The 19707-nt window shown below is 39.8% G+C and overlaps 1 protein-coding gene and 1 long non-coding RNA gene across 3 annotated transcripts in view; both read left to right on the top strand.

Annotated features, from left to right (window-relative positions):
• The window catches only part of tmem86a (transmembrane protein 86A), a 49688-nt gene extending 34279 nt beyond the window's left edge, over window positions 1-15409 (top strand). For both annotated transcript variants that reach the window (XM_021564083.3, XM_090201124.1), the window contains exon 3: window positions 10595-15409. In XM_021564083.3, the coding sequence (XP_021419758.1) occupies window positions 10595-11022 (428 nt within the window). In that variant the 3' untranslated portion in view covers window positions 11023-15409. The remainder of the gene's footprint in view (window positions 1-10594) is intronic.
• Window positions 1-19707, top strand: part of LOC149985120 (uncharacterized) — a 414522-nt gene that overhangs the window by 295931 nt on the left and 98884 nt on the right. The window lies entirely within an intron of this gene.

Here is a 19707-nt window from a genome sequence, read left to right as displayed (position 1 = left end):
CAACTTACCAGCTAACCACATCACATGATAAAGCAATATGCCCGACTGCCGTCCAGTCGGCACACAACCATTGGTTGATCATGCAAGTAGCCAATAAGCGAACGGCTGCTAGGGGGCCCTGAGCAAAACAAAAAAAAAACAGATGGTAATTAATCAATATCTGATATACTGACAAGACACAATTTTCCGTACAACATAAACATCTAAAAGTGGATATGGACCTACATAGCAGAAACTCACCGGAGGCGAGGGGGAAAGTTGAGAGGGACTGTTGAGACAGCCGAATGCGTACCTGACATTATGACACCTTACTAGACACACCACGTCATTTCAACGTGGACAATTTGGTCATATTTGGTTGAGCAGTTGATCAATGTTATCACTATGCTTTCAACCATCTAAAAGCACAACCAAATTCCAAGGGAAAAACAATGTCAGATTTGTGTTTATTTATACAACTGTGCACAACCAAATGGCCTGAATTGCTGTCCTTAACATGCACACTTTCTATGAATACATATAACTTTATAGTAAGTGTAAACCCAAAATGTGGCCACTCATTTCAGGGTTGAATAAATACTGTTATATTAATTTTGTAAGATAACCTTCACTTTATTGAAGTAATATTGAATTGTGTTTTCAACATTTGAAGGAGATGTATCTACTGCTTAAATAGTTCTGACTGTGCCACTGGCTTAGTCCTATTCTTTAACTTTGATTTCTGGTTGAGTTGGAGACGTGAATCCAACATTTAATTGGTCAAATCAAATCAAATGTATTTATAAAGCCCTTCGTACATCAGCTGATATCTCAAAGTGCTGTACAGAAACCCAGCCTAAAACCCCAAACAGCAAGCAATGCAGGTGTAGAAGCACGGTGGCTAGGAAAAACTCCCTAGAAAGGCCAAAACCTAGGAAGAAACCTAGAGAGGAACCAGGCTATGAGGGGTGGCCAGTCCTCTTCTGGCTGTGCCGGGTGGAGATTATAACAGAACATGGCCAAGATGTTCAAATGTTCATAAATGACCAGCATGGTCAAATAATAATAATCACAGGCAGAACAGTTGAAACTGGAGCAGCAGCAAGGAGTCATCATGTCAGGTAGTCCTGAGGCATGGTCCTAGGGCTCAGGTCCTCCGAGAGAGTGAAAGAAAGAGAGAAAGAGAGAATTAGAGAGAGCATACTTAAATTCACACAGGACACCGGATAGGACAGGAGAAGTACTCCAGATATAACAAACTGACCCAAGCCCCCCGACACATAAACTACTGCAGCATAAATACTGGCGGTAAACAAGTTAATAGGCTATTTACTATAATAAAATAATAGTTAATAGGCTATTTACTGTAATAAAATGTTGTATTGAATGTTGTATTGTATTGAATGTTGTATTGAAATGTGTTTCAATACAACATTTTCAACACAACCAAATATCAGCATTGAAAGGAGATACAGTATATCAACTACCTGGATAGTTCCATTTGTGACACTGGCTTAGTCCTATTTTTTAAGTTAGATTTTTGGTTCAGATGGAGACGTCAACACAACATATCAATTACTAAAGGGAGACTTTGGGATTTTGGCAATCGTGGATGCCATTTTTATGCCTGTGTGCAGTTTGACGGAAGTTGGTAGCTAGTGCATTATAGCGTTAGCATAATGACTGGAAGTCTATAGTATCTGCTAGCATGCAATACCTTGCTATGTACGGATAGTATGCATCCCCTTCCCCTCAAGAATGGTCTACCATATAGCCAGTTATGCAGGGTTAAATGAATCTGTGGCCACCAGACAGATTTTGACAGCAATGCTAAAAAACCAAGAGAGGAATTACTAAAAACTCAACCTAAGAAGAAAAACAACGCAACTGTCTTTTGCACCAAGGGTTTGGAGAAAATTAAAGCATTCCTGAAAAAGCACTGGCATATTCTGCAATCAGACAAAAATTGCACAACTCTTCAAGGAACTCCCACTGGTGTTCTATATGCGTGGTCGCAATATTGGAGATAGCTTTTTGAGACCTGACCTGCCCCCTGAGCCCACTCAGACACTCTTGACACCTATCCCAAATGGGAACTACAAATGTGGCTCATTCGCACAGTGCAATAGCACTATAAAAACATCTTTCTTCAGGCACCCACATACAGGTCGAAAAATCCCTGTTAGGGTTATCATCTCATGCAACACCAAGGGAGTAATCTATCTCATCACCTGTCCATGTGGAAAAGCCTACGTAGGACAAACAAAAGACAATTAAAACAACGCATAGCTGAACATCGCAGCTCAATCAGGTGTAAGAACATTGACTATCCAGTCAGTAGCAGCTCACTTTGTTGAAGCTAACCCTCCAATCTCCTCCCTCAAATAAACAGGCATTGAGCATGTTGCTCTACCAAGGAAAGGAGGTAACATTGAGATCCCACTACTAGAAAGGGAGGCTTACTGGATATCCTATCTAAAAACATTGACCCCTAGCGGTCTGAATATTGACTTTGGTCTCAGGTCCTTCTTATGAACAATTATTTATTTTATGAACAAGTCTTATAAATTGATATATTCTTTCTACAGCTTATTAGCGTACACCTAATATGTTCCCCCTGTTGATGATGCTCATAAGGTTGAACCAAAAGATTACACGTAACAAATTTGAAATGAAATACGAAACCATTAAATATGTGAAATTGAATTAAACAATAATGTATGTACAATATTCAATTATGTTTCCATATGATAACAATAGCCTAATATATTTAATATGCCATAAACCATTTTTAGTTGATTTTTTAAGTTTCACTAATTCATTCGAATTAACTTAATCATTATGACACAACACTATTGTCATTGGTTGCACTAATTGCACTGTTTGCTTACATAACCTGGTTCAAGTATTCATGACATTTCCCTGAAGAAGGCACAGTGATGCCCCAACGTTGGTAAATACACATTCAATTACTGGGAGTTTATATGTGGAGTGTGTGACTTTCTTTCTTTTGATAGTTTTCAGATGGCGACGTCAACACAACATATCAATTACTAAAGGGATACTTCGGGATTTTGGCAATCGTGGATACCATTTTTAGGTCTCTGCGTGCAGATTGAAGGAAGTTGGTAGCTAGTGTATAATAGCATTAGCATAATGACTGGAAGTCTATAGTATTTGCTAGCATGCAAGCAGATACCATAGAATTGCATTCATTGCGCTAATGCTAGTTAGCATTGGGTTGCAAAACTACCTCTAACTGCCTTCATACTGGACATAGAGGGATAAAAATGGTATCCACAAGTTCATCTGGCTCTGGGGGAAGTTGATAAAGGGCATTATGGCCACATTCCTGAAGTATCTCATTAACTTGTAGACATACTGGAATTCAATTTGAAATTAACCGAAGCCTATAAGTATTGTCTCTTTTTAGTTGAATCCTTGGTTAAATTGAAACAATAGCTGTTGATTACTTTTTGCAACTCCTATATAAAGTTGAAGTCGGAAGTTTACATACACTCAGTGTCTCTTCGCTTGACATCATGGGAAATTCAAAAGAAATCAGCCAAGGCCTCTGAAAGAAAATTATAGACCTCCACAAGTCTGGTTCATCCTTGGGAGCAATTTTCAAATGCCTGAAGGTACCACGTTCATCTGTACAAACAATAGCACGCAAGTATAAACACCATGGGAACACTCCGTCATACTGCTCAGGAAGGAGATGCGTTCTGTATCCTAGAGATGAAAGTACTTTGGTGTGAAAAGTGCAAATCAATCTTAGAACAACAGCAAAGCACCTTGTGAAGATGCTGGAGGAAACAGGTACAAAAGTATCTATATCCACATTAAAGCGAGTTCTATATCGACATAACCTAAAAGGCTGCTCAGCAAAGAAGAAGCCACTGCTCCAAAACCGCCATAAAAAGCCAGATTACGGTTTGCAACTGCACATGGGGACAAAGATCGTACTTTTTGGGGAAATGTCCTGTGGTCTGATGAAACAAAAATGAACTGTTCGGCCATAATGACCATCGTTATGTTTGGAGGAAAAAGGGGGAGGCTTGCAAGCCGAAGAACACCATCCCAACCGTGAAGCACGGGGGTGGCAGCATCATGTTGTTAGGGTGCTTTGCTGCAGGAGGGACTGGTGCACCTCACAAAATAGATGGCATCATGAGGAAGGAAAATTATGTGAATATATTGAAGCAACATCTCAAGACATCAGTCAGGAATTTAAAGCTTGGTCCCAAATGGATCTTCCAAATGGACAATGGCCTCAAGCATAGTTCCAAAGTTGTGGCAAAATGGCTAAAGGACAACAAAGTCAAGGTATTGGAGTGGCCATCACAAAGCCCTGACCTCAATCCTATAGACAATTTGTGGGCAGAACTGAAAAAGCGTGTGCATTCAAGGAGGCCTACAAACCTGACTCAGTTACACCAGCTCTGTCAGGAGGAATGGGCCAACATTCACCCAACTTATTATGGGAAGCTTGTGGAAGGCTACCTGAAACAGTTGACCCAAGTTAAACAATTTAAAGGCAATGCTACCAAATGCTAATTGAGTGTATGCAAGCTTCTGACCCACTGGGAATGTGATGAAAGAAATAAAAGCTGAAATAAATCATTATTCTGACATTTCACATTCTTAAAATAAAGTGGTGATCCTAACTGACCTAAGACAGGGATTTTTTACTTGTATTAAATGTCAGGAATTGTGAAAAACTGAGTTTAAATGTATTTGGCTAAGGTGTATGTTAACTTCAGACTTCAACTATAGGTCTAAATAGCATCATTGATGAAATAGGATTACATTGATACAAATGTGGTCAAATTTGCTGTGTTAAACCTACCCTTTGGAATAAAAATTGCAGTAGTTAACCCATTTCGTTTTAAAGTGGAGATCCCTCAATAATAATTCTTAAGATAGCACATTACCCTCTGGGCACATACCTGTACGTCACCTCAACGTTTAGTTTGAGTTACCAACTTTCTTAAAAAGAAAAAATCTCACCTATCTTTACACAACATGTGAAATGTTGGTCCCATTTTCATGAGCTGAAATTAGAAATTTTCCATACACACAAAAATGTGTTTACATCTCTGTTAGTAAGCATTTCTCCTTTGCCAAAATTATCCATCCACCTGACAGGTGTGTGTGGCATATCAAGAAGTTTATCAACCCCCTAGAGTCGATTGGCGCACCGATGCGACAATCTAAGTAACATATAAAACATCCCCATCAAAATCAGTCAGTTTAAGATAGAGATATCAGTTTTTCTTAATTGGATGCGTCTCAATCCAACACACTTCTGCATCTGTGGTGGAAGGTTTCAGAGCTAAAGTGGTGTTTGTCAAACCATGAGACATCCTGTAATTTGGCCTTCTCACCAAAACGTCTGTAGCGTCCAAACCGTTTGGCCTACAAAAAACCATGACCACTCTCACAAACATCAAGGTTGGTCTCCATTTTGCTCTACGACCACCACAAGTGTCAGGGGACTCGTCCAAAGTTGGTTACCCTCAGTGTGCCAACTTGTGTTTTGTAGCATCCAAAGGATTTGGGTTACAAACTAATGTGAACCCACTGAGGAAAGGGGAGAGTCTCACGAACACCATGGTGTTCTCCGTTTGGGTCTATGACCTCGCACAAGTGTCACTGGACTCATCTGAAGGTAACCGGTACCGGTTAAAAAAATGAATGGAAGTATGGCGGAAGTTTTGTGCCTACCCAATAAAGTGGTTCAATATGTGTCAATTTAAAAAAAAAAAATAATAATAATTTCCTGAGCTTTCTTATACAGTGCATTCGGAAACTATTCAGACTGCTTCACGTTTTTCCATTTTGTTACATTACAGCCTTATTCTAAAATTGATTCCATTTTTTCCCCCTCATCAATCTACACACAATACCCCATAATGACTAAGCAAAAACAGGTTTTTATACATTTTTGCTCATTTATTATATCAAATATTACATGAACATAAGTATTCAGACCCTTTAGTCAGTACTTTGTTGAAGCACCTTTTGCAGCGATTAAAGGTTGGGCCTCTCAAGGACATTCAAAGACTTGTCCTGAAGCCACTCCTGCGTTGTCTTGGCTTTCCCTCAATCCTGACTAGTCTCCCAGTCCCTGCCCCTGAAAAACATCCCCATATCCTGATGCTGTCACCATGCTTCACCGTAGGGATGTTATTGGCCAGGTGATGAGTGGTGCTTGGTTTCCTCCAAATGTGACGCTTGGCATTCAGACCAAAGAGTTCAATCTTGGTTTAATCAGACCAGAGCATTTTGTTTCTCATGGTCAGAGTCCTTTAGGTGCCTTCTGGCAAATTCCAAGCGGGCTGTCATTTGCCTTTTACTAAGGAGTGGCTTCTGTCTGGCCACTCTCCCATCAAGGCCCGATTGGTGGAGTGCTGCAGAGATGGTTGTCCTTCTGGAAGGTTCTCCCATCTCCACAGAGGAACTCTGGAGCTCTGTCAGAGTGACCATTAGGTTCTTGGTCACCTCCCTGACCAAAGCCCTTCACCCCCAATTGCTCAATTTGGCCAGGCTGCCAGCTCTCGAAAGAGTCTTGGTGGTTCCAAACTTCTTCCATTTAAGAATGATGGAGGCCACTGTGTTCTTGGGCACCTTCAATGCTGCAGAAATGTTTTGGTACCCTTCCCCAGATCTGTACCTCGACACAATCCTGTCTCGGAGCTCTACGGACAATTCCTTCGACCTCATGGCTTGGTTTTTGCTCTGACATGGACTATCATCTGTGAGACCTTTATATAGACAGGTGTGTGTCTTTCCAAATCATTTCCAATCAATTGATCAATGGGAACAGGATGCACTTGAGCTCCCTTTCGAGTCTCATAGCAAAGGGTCTGAATACTTAAATAAGATATTTATCTTTTACATTTTTTATTAAGAAATGTACAAAAATGTTTTCGTTTTGTCATTTTGGGATATTGATGAGGAAAATGTTTTGCTTAATCAATTTTAGAATAAGGCTGTAACATAACAAAATGTGGAAATAGTGAAGGGGTCTGAATACTTTCCGAATGCACTGTATCTTCTAGATATAGGACAGACACTTCAAAATCTTATTCCTTATGGGTTTTTTCACTCTCTTTTTTTGCCATTTCATGAATGCGTTATTCAATGCGTTTCTATGGGCTATAGTAGTAAAGGCCAAATTCAATATTTTGTCAAATACATTTTATAAAACAAGTTTGGGACAGATGAAGGGGCCCTAAAATTAAAAAACAAATAGCTAAATGATCCATGGTATGACCATCTTAAAAAAGTTCCATATGTCAGCTGCTAAGATAGATAATGAAGAGGAGTGGGACAACATTCCACAGGCGACAATCAACAGCCTGATCAACTCTATGTGAAGGAGAAGTGTCATGAGGCAAATGGTGGTCACACCAGATACTGACTGGTTTTCTGATCCATGCCCCCACCTTTAAAAAAAAGTATTCCCAGTCATGTGAAATCCATAGTTTAGGGCCTAATGAATGTATGCATTTACATTTAAATTAAATTGACTGATTTCCTTATATGAACTGTAACTCAGGAAAATCTTTGACATTGTTGCATGTTGCGTTTATATTTTAGTTCAGTGTACTTTCCAGCGGGAGGTACTGGCCAGCCTATTGTCTTTTCCGATGGTGGATATAACGTTGTATATCTGACTTTGTTTCAAAGGTACAAATTTAACAAATTTAACAAATAGGGTAAAGACCCAGCAAACAGGACCCCAATTGGCCCCATGTAGGTATTCAGTGGACAAGGTAGGCACAGGCTAGCCCACACTAATCCCATGCCAGCCCAACACAGGCTAGCCCAGACCAAGCCCAGCTAGAGGCAGGGGCTCATTTTAATATTTGGGAGCCTGTGAAATGTTCATATGTCCCATGCACTTATTTAAAGGCCCAATACAGTCAAATGTGTTTTTTTCCCCCTGTGTTTTATATCTATTTCCACACTATGAGTTTGGAATAATACTGTGAAATTGTGAAAATTATGATAATGTCCTTTTATTGTAACAGCTGTTTGAAAAGACAGCCTGAAATTTCTGCCTGTTTTGGTGGGAGGAAGTTTTAGCCTTACATCTACACCTTTCAAACCAATATGTTTTTCTGCCAACTTTAGCATTCCTCCAACTTTTTGCAGGATTTTCTTTATATGAAATGTATTGCCGGTGACAAAGCCTCTACATTTCCGCCAACCGACTTAGTCATGACTTAGTCATGTTTATGGTAAAGTTCTGCCTACGGCTTAGTATGAAATGTAGCCATGATGCTGAGGCGGCATTGGCACGCACTACACTCTTAAGCTCTTGATGGTTGCTAGGCAGCGCCCATTACCACTACCATTACCATTCCTGACAGTTAGAAACTTTGCGAGGCATGTCACTTCACCCATGTCTTCGCATATCCCACCACATGCACTGCTTTCTTAAACACAACTGGATGGATCCATAAAGAATTACTGTGGGAATAAATATCACCGAATGATGAAAATATTGGAATAAACTAGGCTAATGTAATTGAAAGCATCAATTTGTTGCTTACTGAAACTCCCAAAGTCCTCTAATTGTTTTAATACATTTGAAGTAATAGCCTACCCCGTGTGTGTTCAACTATTTCAGTGCTGTTTCTCGCTGCTTTGAGACAAGCGTGGGGACTCAATCAATGTCTAATTTTTCTTTTCACTGAATCTCCATTTGGATATTGGTTAGGCTACAATTAGGCTGTGGACATGTTAGCTACGTTGAGGTGAGTGCTGCTCATGATCATCTTGTCAAGTGTCTAATTTTTAGCACTGATCAGAACATTTGCCAGCATGTTCAGTGCCTTCAGAAAGTTTTCATACCCCTTGACTTACTCCAAAATAAATTGTGTTATAGCCTGAATTCAAAATGGATTAGATGTATACCTTTTCTCACCCATCTAAACACAATACCCCATGATGACAAATTACTTTTTTGTTGTTGTTGACATTTTTGCAAATATATTGGAAATTAAATATAGAAATATCTCATTTACATAAGTATTCACACCCCCTGAGTCAATGTATGTTAGAATCACCTTTGGCAGCGATTACAGCTACAAGTCTTTCTGGTTAAGTCGCTAAGAACTTAGCACACCTGGATTGTGCTACATTTGCCCATTATCATTTTTTCAATTCTTCATGCTGTGATCACTAGATCACTAGATTGCTATTTTCAAGTCTTGCCATAGATTTTCAAGTTGATTTAAGTCAAAACTGTAACAGGAACATTCCATGTCGTCTTGATAAGCAACTCCAGTGTATATTCTGCCTTGTGTTTCAGGTTATTGTCATGCAGAAAGTTGAATTTGTCTCCCAGTGTCTGTTGGAAAGTTTTCCTCTAGGATTTTGATATGTTTATCTCTATTCTTTTTCATTCTTGCCGATGACAAGCATACCCATAACATAATACAGCCACCATCATGATTGATGTGTTGTATTGGATTTGCCCCAAACAGAATGCTTTGTATTCAGGACACAAATGTAATTTCTTTCAAATTTTTTGCAGTTTTCATTTCAAATCAAATCAAATTTTATTGGTCACACACATATGGTTATGGTAATGGTAATGCAAGTGTAGCGAAATGCTTGTGCTTCTAGTTCCAACCATGCAGTAATATCTAACAAGTAATCTAACAATTTCACAACAACTACCTTATACACACAAGTGTAAAGGAATGAATAAGAATATATACATATAAATATATGGATGAGCGATGGCCGAACGGCATAGTAGAGTGAGTGCAGTAGTCTAATCTAGAAGTGACAAAAGCATGGATTCGTTTTTCTGCGTCAAATTTGGATAAAATGTTTGCAATGTTACTACTTCAATTTAAATTCAAGAATTGAATTAGAATTTATGAGGCATTCTGAATTCAATTCTGAATTGAGCCCAAACCCTGGTAGGATTACAGGAAATTTACTTTAAATCATCTAATTTTCTGTATACTGCAGAGGGGGGTCACTAAAATGTTTTGCCGTAAGGGGGGGTCCTCTAACCAAATTACACAATTCTAGAGCCATCCCTGACTGCAATGTAGTCAGGCAGGAACTCGACCACTGATGCCTACAGTCCTTTTCAGCAATTGAAGGTGGCTTCCTCTACTGGGTTGCATATAAAATGGCACCCTATTCCCTTGTAATAGTACATTATACAGAGAAAAGGGTGCCATTTCAGAAGCAGATATAGGGTCTCCTTTCCCTCTTGCTACTCTCAGCTATCCAGTTTGTTTAGATCAGCGCAGATGGAGGAGAGGAAGGTACTTTAGACAATTTAGGCATGCCCCATGCTTAATGTCTTCCCTACTTGTGATTTCCCTACCTCCTGTGTGTACCTGAATGTGTGTGTATATACTATATCAGGCAAATTCTAATCTGGGCCTCGAAGCCTGATCCACATTATTTCCCTCTAATCAAGGATTGATTTATACCTTGGACACCAGGTGGCTGCAATTAATTGTCAGGTATAACAGAAAACCATCAGTACTCTGGAGCTCCAAGCTCAGATTTTATAACAAAAAAAGGCAATATAACAGTAAGTTATATATATACTATTTTCTGTATCCCACAGGTTTGCTGATGTTTGCCATCTCCCACATCCTCTACTCCTCGGCCTTCGGTATGAAGCCCCTGAACCCGCTTGCCGGCCTGGTGATTGGCGCCATTTCGGCCGTGAGCTACGCCCTGCTCTACCCCTACCTCTCAGGCCCCTTCACCTACCTGGTGGGGGTCTATATCGCCCTGATCGGCTTCATGGGCTGGCGGGCTGTGGCCGGCCTCCAGTTGGCCAATGACCTGTGGACCTGGACCAAGATGTCGGCATGTCTGGGCGCTGTACTCTTCATGGTCTCCGACCTCACTATTGCCGTTAACAAGTTCTGCTTCCCTGTGCCGCACTCACGCGCCGTTATCATGGCCACCTACTACGCCGCGCAGATGCTGATCGCGCTCTCCGCCGTCGAGTGCCAGGATGTGGAGACGGCAAGGAAGATGGCATGAAGAGGAGAGAGCGAGGTCGCGTCACGTGATCAAGAAGATGTGATAGGGGCAGCCAATCCCCCTTGTTTTTGTCATGGACATATTCCAGAGACAGTTACCCCCAAACCCCCTACTTTGGTTGTAGCGTGGCATTCGCACACCCTTGTTACCATGGAAACTAGTGTACTACCACCAGCCTGCCCCATGGCTAGTGGGACAGTCAAAGACCCTAGTTACCATGGAGACAAGTGCACTACTTTTAACCCTCAACTACTGCCCTACAGTTCTCGTAGATACGTCCTAGTTACTAGAGAGTAGTGCACGACAACTCCCCCACCTCACTGCCTAGGATGTTGGTACAGATGACCATACAGATCACCATGTCAAGGTTTGTGTGTGGGTGTGGGTGCGTGTGCGTGCGCGTGCGTATTAGGTTAGAGGATTCATACTATATAACCTACAGATGAGTGTGATTTCTCATGGCCTGCTACAATAATAGCACATCTTCCTTCTGCCCCCCAGTCATTGGCTGCCCTCTCCACCCCATTTACAGTATAATGTGGTCCAATATTGCAAATTCAAATGGATGTGTTTCCTGTGGCATATTGTCTTTGCAACTATTTTATCACCATTATTTAATTTATCTCTGAAAAGGGAGTTGTTATAGTGAATAAGTTTGCACATCTCGACTTGTTATGGGGGAGGTTGTGTCCCATAACTGCTGTCTCTTCTCATGTATTTAGGTGCTGTTCTCAAAGTCTGGAGCACATCCACCCTCCTTTTTTTACTGATTTTAGTCTCTTCACTTTCACTTAAGACAAACTGCCTTTTGTACTTCTGCTCGCCACACTCCTATTAGAATACATCCTCTCTCCTGTGTCTATGAGCCTATGAAAATTGCTGTGAATGTCTACGCACACACACAGAGAGAGAGAGAATTTGTGGACTTTTACCTAGCTAGCTGTTGCTAAATCATTTGTCCTGGGATATGAACATTGGGTTGCTATTGTAACTGAAATCCATATGGTCCTTCTATCTGCTGGATCTTTGTAGAATTTTGTACCCATTTTGAGTCCCACAAAATCGTGTGTTCTCTACTCCGACAATGAATCAAAAGGTAAAAGGGAAAACCTAGTATGTTTTCTTTGATTCATCTCTCCTCATTCATTCCTCTTTGGATTTTATATGACTGTTGACAACCGGCATTAAGGCTCATGACCTCCATCAACTAGGCTGGAGTGTGGACCTGCTTCATCTTTCAATCACTCACATGGGTTTGTATGATCCTAAAAACCAAGGCGGAGATGGGAGAGGCATGACTTGCCGCGCCAAATAAAACCAAGTTCTATTTTAGTGCCTGGCTATGCAGATGACGTGCGTGAGCAGTTTCGATGAAATTATTGAATAACATGTATGTCTACATTTATTTCTCTCAACACTTGCGCACGCAACGTGGCCGGTTTGGTCAGCATGTGAGAGAGATCATTTGAGAGCGCCTGCTCTAGTATTTTACCACAGTCATACTGATCACTCAAAAGGCTGGTCCCTAAGGGGAACATTTTTCTTAGATCTGTGTGTGTGTGTGTGTGTGTGTGTGTGTGTGTGTGTGTGTGTGTGTGTGTGTACGCTCTGTACCTGAGGCATCTCACAGTGTTCCTTCTTTACTGTTTATGTTACCCTGAACACGCACAAACACACACCACATATACACGCTTCCTTCAGGTCACACTTCATACCCCCAGCTCCTGCTGGTTTGGTTATTAGAAGAAGGCTGGTGGTGCCCTTATTGCTGGAACATTTTCAGCTACCAACTGTGTGCCTGTGGCCATATAAAGTGTTACGAAAAGGACATGTTGGCTGAAGCCAGTCCTTGTTTTGTCTGCAGTGCTTGGGCCTTCAGAGAAGAACACAGCCCTAGGACACCCTGGTCCCTTAGGGTCCAAACACAGCCAAAAAAGAGAGAGAAGACTGGCCAATGGTTTCATTAGCACAAGGGAACAATTATACCACTCAATCCCAATTGGTTATATCCCCCTAAATAGATATGCAGCTATGACACTTATCTGTCATAGTATCTGTTGCACCAGCTATAGGGACATCTTTGCTGAGTTATTGTGCTGTCTGTTTGAAGCATATTGACTGAAAAAATGTCAGTGTGTATTTAAGACATTTTAGAAAACAGATACATTGTTGCATGTTATTTGTGTGTGCGTGCGTGTAGGTGTGTGTCGAGCTCCCTCTAGGGCCGTGGCAGAATTGCTGTGAACTATCATTTTGCTTGAACATTGGCTAAATGTACATCATACCGGCGTATTCCTATTTTGTAATATTTTCTCAAAATCCTTTGATTAATGCCAGGCCATTTTTAGGTAACGTTTTCCCAACTAGCACATAATGTTCTGAGAACCATCTGTTTCTTAGAGCTTGGTGAGAGAGTAATTGTCCTATGTTTATTTTGCATACAACTTTTCCACAACTTTCTGGGAATGGTGCAGGATAGTTTGGAACATTCTCAGCACTTTTAAGGAACTTCAAGGTACTTCATTACTTTAACAGAATGTTTCCTAAAAGTTCAAACATGGTTACATTTCATTTCAATTTTGGTCATGTTCTAGGAATGTTCTCCAACTGGTTTGACATTGGGAATGTTAAAAAAAAATTCAACTTCGTTAAGAAACAACGTTCTTCGTTGAGAATTTCAGTACTTCAGGCATAACATTTTCCTACAGGTTTCCTCCTGGTTCCATTTAAAGTCATGTTCTCAAATTGTTCCGAGAACGTTAAAAAAACTTTTCATAGAAACCACAAAACTTTGTGTTCAGAGAACGTTCTAGTAATGTTATTTAATAACATACATTCCATTCTCAGCATCACCAAAATTATCTCTATCCTCAATCTTGTTAAGTGTGTTCAGGTGCGTTGCCTGCGCCCACTAATTGGCCACACCTGGTCTTAATGAGTGTTCGTTTCAATTGAAATGGGGTCTGTTTGAATAAACTAAAATGAACAGATTTGTAAGTGTAAAAAATATGGCATGCTAGCTCCATCCTGGTGGTGTGGTGGACTAATTCCATGGATAGATTATAGGTTCGAATCTCACTGATGCCGTGTCACAATGAAAAATAAATGTGTTTGCATGATTAATGCATAAGGAAATATATTTCCATGTGTCCTATCTGTGCAAGTAACCCACTTGTCAACTATCGCAAAATCAACAAAACAATTCACAATGTCATTGGATTTAGGTTCAAAGTTTGGTGGGGAAAAAAACGAAATTCCCTTCTGTTGACTTTTTGAAAATCCAATTGGTTGATTCAACATCATCACATAGACATTTTTTTTTAAATGACTTGGAAACATCATTGATTCAACAAGTTTCTGCCCAGTAGGAAAAGTCACATCCAGTGAACGTTTTAAGGAAGTTATTAAAAAACCTTGAAATAACCTAGAATTTCCATTCTCAGAGCGTTAAAGAAACCCCAGGAATACTTTCAAGGAACCAGAGTAAAACATTCTCAGAACCTCCTGAAACCCCAAAATAAACCTTCACTTCACTTCTGTTCTCGTAACGTTTACCGGTCAGGAAACGTATGACTTAATTCCCACAACCAATGTGAAACCAAAAACATACTTTACCACAACTTCCAAGGAACCACTATTTCTGTATTTCTTTTATACGGACTTTTTTCAGCCCTGCATCCCGCTAAAGGATGTTCGTTTGATTACACTTTTCTGTAGAGAGTGGTTGTTGTATAGCGCCCACAGAGTCTAATGTAGCATGAAGAAGGATGCTAACAATTGATGTGTTCTATTGGTATTGAAGACATCTATCTGTTGGCTATTGTTGTTTATTGATATCTATTCAGCTACAGTATATGAAACTAACTGACAGTTTACTGGAATAAGTAGAGGAACTACTTAAAGATGCATACAAACAGTATATTGTAACATATATTTATTTGACCTTTAATAGTTTTAAATATTGTGTATAGGGGGGATTTGAATACTTGTGGATACACAGATAGAGTATCCAAATGTATCGTACTGTTCTGTCCCACTGGGCACCAACTGGTTGAATCAACGTTGTTTCTACAACATTTCCACAAAGAAATGCAATGTTTTTTCTTTTGATGATGTTGAATCAATGTAGAAGATTAATTGGATTTGCAAAAACTCATCAACGTACAGGAATTTTGGATTTTTTTTGTCAACCAACTTTTAACCTAAATAAAATGACAGTCTAAGCTGCAGAAGGGATCACTGATAGATCAAGATTTGAAATGAGGGGAAGCATGAGCTCCCCTTAATGCAACAAAAGTCAAACTTTAATTAAACCATTCTCCTATTTGTTTAAAATGCAATTTTGTACTGTTACAGTTGTACATTTTTAAATAAAAGCTTAAACGAACGATCTCTGTCATTGTTTAAACCAGTGACAGTTCAGGTTCTTTCAACCGCATTCTTACTACTCCGCCTGTCTGCCGCTCTCCTGTCTGTCTTGAGCTTTCGCTAGCAAACTTGCAACATTGTATCGACTGGGTCCAGCCAGCTATCAAACTTGCAACATTGTTTCAACTGAGCCCTCAGTTTCCCACGGCAATGACAGGCAGGTCACCCATGTTACAAGTCAGTATTCGATGTCCATCCATGTCTGAGGACGTTGGTTGATGACATAAAAACTGGCCACTAGGGACAACAGTGAGTGCTGTTACCTTCAAGTAGGTGTTGTGGACAGGGATGGTGGATAGGCACGGTGGATAGGCACAAGCATCTGCCTCTGGTTTCATGTTCAAATCCAGTGATATAAAGTATTTTTTTATATTTTTGTTTTAAGCCTATCCCAATCCTTAACCCTTACCTTAACCATTTGGAGTTCATGCCTAAACTTAACCTAGGCATGATAGAGAAGTAACCAAACATTTAGAAATTTGACCTTTGGAACAACTTCGAAATTTGAAGTTTGAGAAACATGGATGAACGTCTAACTCTGACGTGTAACTGTGTTAGCTTGTTGGTTTTTACGTCCCTTATTTCAGCCACTTTTGTTCCAAAAGGTCCATTTGCCAGCAAGATGTATCAATTAATTCAAGCTATAAGAGTGTAGGCCTAATGACAACGTCATGACTGGTTGTGTTCATGCCACATTAAAAGGTAAAAGGTAGTACATGTTAAAATAGGCATACATTTCTTTACTATTAGGCCCATATTAGTTTTTTAAAACATTTTTAAATAGGAGGTCCCCTGAAATGTTGTGATATAATTCGCACTCTGATCAGGACCCATGTCGGACTATGTAACTCTTTGTATTTTGGGAGTATTTTTGTTGGATTTATTTGAGTGGCAAATGTATGATAGCAGCAAGGCAAACTATAAACAAACCTAGCCCTTTGTTGTAGTGCACTACACAGGATGCGTCTGGAAATGTATTGCACCATATAGGGAATAGGATGCCATTTCAGATGCGGCCATGGTGGCCCCACACAATAAGTATTCTATGGGATTTCTACTTCAAAACAATCATGAGATGAGGGACAACGAGATGATTTTGCAGGATATTCGCGGGACAGTAGCCTACATGAATAAAAACATTTGGCAGCCACACAATGTAAATGACACCATCATTTCTCAAAGTTTGTACCGATAGATAGCCTATTGAATATCATTCGAGAATATGCATGAAGTCTATTGAATATGCATTATCTCAAGAACATGTCATATTTTTAATTCCCTCAAACACCAAGTAAGGCATACCTAATTTCACAATAGGCCATGGCATCATCACTGTCAATCGTGAACAATCATTCTTAACGTTTTACCAGTGAAATGTCCCAAATGCGTCTGCATGCCAATCATGCACTCCATCTCTGTCAGCCTTCTGTGTGTTCTTTTTTCAACTGCCTCTACATATTTGGAATCAAACGCCAGAATTTTCTCAATCTCTTTAGCTATCATACTCTAATTCCACCAGGCATTCCACTGATTTCAAAACTCGGTCCTCTATAAAGTGGAGAGAAACACTTATACAGTTCTACTACGTGATATTTTTAAAAAAAGCAGCGTTAGAAAGGATTACCTACACATACTGACCAGCTCATGTTATCTTCTTGACGCTACCCATCCCTTAAGCGGATAATTGTCATCAGCAACCGCTGAATAGCATAGTGCCTCAGTCAAATAATATGATTAAAAATATTCATATTCATGAAATCACAAGTGCAATATTGCAAAACACAGCTTAGCCTTTTGTTAATCCACCTGTCGTCTCAGATTTTGAAATTATGCTTTACAGCGAAAGCAATCCAAGCGTTTATGTAAGTTTATCGATCGCACGACAAAACATTAAGTACACTTAGCATCAGGTAGCTCGGTCACGAAAATCAGAAAAGCAATCAAATTAATCGTTTACCTTTGATGATCTTCGGATGTTTTCACACACGAGACTCCCAGTTACACAACAAATGTTCCTTTTGTTCCATAAAGATTATTTTTATATCCAAAATACCTCTGTTTGTTTGACGCATTATGTTGAGAAATCCACAGGAAAGAGCGGTCACGATAACGCAGACGAAAATTCCAAATAGTTTCCATAATGTCCACAGAAACATGTCAAATGTTTTTTATAATCATACCTCAGGTTGTTTTTAAAATATATAATCAATCATATATCAACCGCAAATGTCTTTCACAGTAGGAGAGGGAAAAACAATAGCTGTCCAAATTCTGTTGCGCGAGCAAAACTCATGTGACCACTTGACGCAATATTATCGTTCTGGCTCATTTTTCAAAATTAAAGCCTGAAACTATGTCTGAAGACTGTTTACACCTTGAGGAAGCGATAGGAAAAGGAATCTGGTTGATATCCCCTTAAAAGGAGCAATGGGAGGCAATGGAACATGGAGTTTTCAAAATAGAAGCCACTTCCTGGTTAGATTTTTTCTCAGGGTTTCGCCTGCAATATCAGTACTGTTATACTCACAGACAATATTTTGACAGTTTTGGAAGGCAGTTCAGTCTGCCCCCTATCCCAAAAAGGTTAAGTTAATTTTAGACATCTCAGAATTCAAAAAGTCAAACATAGACTGCTTATCTCACCAACTTGACACAAAGTAGCCCAATAAACATTCCTGAATAAAGCCCTGATCATCCACATACCTGATGATAACTGACAACTGCAACAGACTGGTGCCACCATAGGTCCCAGAGCGGTGGGGCAATTTTTACCCCGTGGGGCCTGGAGTTTTTCCTTATCTGTTAACCTAACCAGGAAAACTCTGGACCCTATAAGGTATGACAGTCATTAATCACTTGTAAAATGGTTTTATATGAGCTATGATGGGACCAGTTGTCCTAATTAGGTTACATGGTTTTTAAAAAACTCCTGAAAAAAACTCTAAGCCCTAGGGGGAGTGAAAACCCTGTCAAACTGCAGCAACCTTATAATTGTTCATATTAATTATATTTAGACTAGATTCAGAGGGGGATTTCCTTTACCCAGACACAGAGACAACAGAACTCACAGGGCTGAGCTTGCTTTATGCATGTTTGCTTTATGTATGTTTGCATCATGCAGGCCTATGCAAGTGTAGGTCTAATAAACATTATCTCACATTTGTCATCACTATTATGTTGATTGATTTAATTCCAGTTAATCATTTTGAACTGAATATGTAGCCAGCCCAAGTTTGAATAATAAACCAAATTTGATCACATTCACATTTTCTCCTGACAAAATGTTACCAATTTGTTTACCCTGACCAGATGGACAGGGCGCATTGGCAGCTGCTATTATTAGGTGCCTACAGTTGATCAGACTGAAAAATCGTCTCGTTTCATCGATACAGCATGTCCAATCTCTAATGTTTAGGTGTTATCTAGGCTGCTGCAACATTTATGTAATGAGTTTTTGCTTGTGTCTGTCCGGAGTGATTGTGTTATTGATGACCTTTGCTAAATAAATACATAAGGAAAGTGGAAAGCCTACTTCAGTGAGCGCAAAAAAAATGCTCTGCGTCAACCTCTCTCTTTAAATCTCACTTTTAATGTATGATGTGAAGGAAGCCATCAAAACATTCTGAATTGATTTCACCATGCCAGAAAAGACAGTTGAAAGTTCCATATGTTAAGCAAGTAAAGCATCGCAATGCGCAATTAGCGGAACTTCCTCTCTCTTCGTGTTCTCTAAAAGACAATTCATGCATGCCCAAAAATGTGGGGGTGTCGATAAGCTGCTTCATAACATCCCTGTTTCTTCTTACTTTCTCGTTGTTACACAGTTTGAATACACAGACCTTCGTCCATTACATGATCAATGCGTTTTTTTCCCAGATGCTTGAATCTGATTTAAAATCAAAATTATTTCACCTTTATTTAACCAGGTAGGCCAGTTGAGAACAAGTTCTCATTCTCAACTGCGACCTGGCCAAGATAAAGCAAAGCACAGCGACACAAACAACAACACAGAGTTACACATGGAATAAACAAACGTACAGTCAATAACACAATAGAAAAAAAAGTTGATATACAGTGTGTGCAAATGGCGTGAGGAGGTAAGGCAATAAATAGGCCATAATAGCGAAGTAATTACAATTTATCAAATTAACACGAGTGATAGATGTGCAGATGATGATGTGCAAGTAGAAATACTGGAGTGCAAAAGAGCAAAAAGTAAATAAAAGCAATATGGGGATGAGGTAGGTAGATTGGATG

Source organism: Oncorhynchus mykiss, chromosome 2 (assembly GCF_057628025.1).
Source record: "Oncorhynchus mykiss isolate SJ-2025 chromosome 2, ASM5762802v1, whole genome shotgun sequence".
Taxonomy (NCBI): Eukaryota; Metazoa; Chordata; class Actinopteri; order Salmoniformes; family Salmonidae; genus Oncorhynchus; species Oncorhynchus mykiss.
This window is presented reverse-complemented; position numbering and strand designations above follow the sequence as displayed.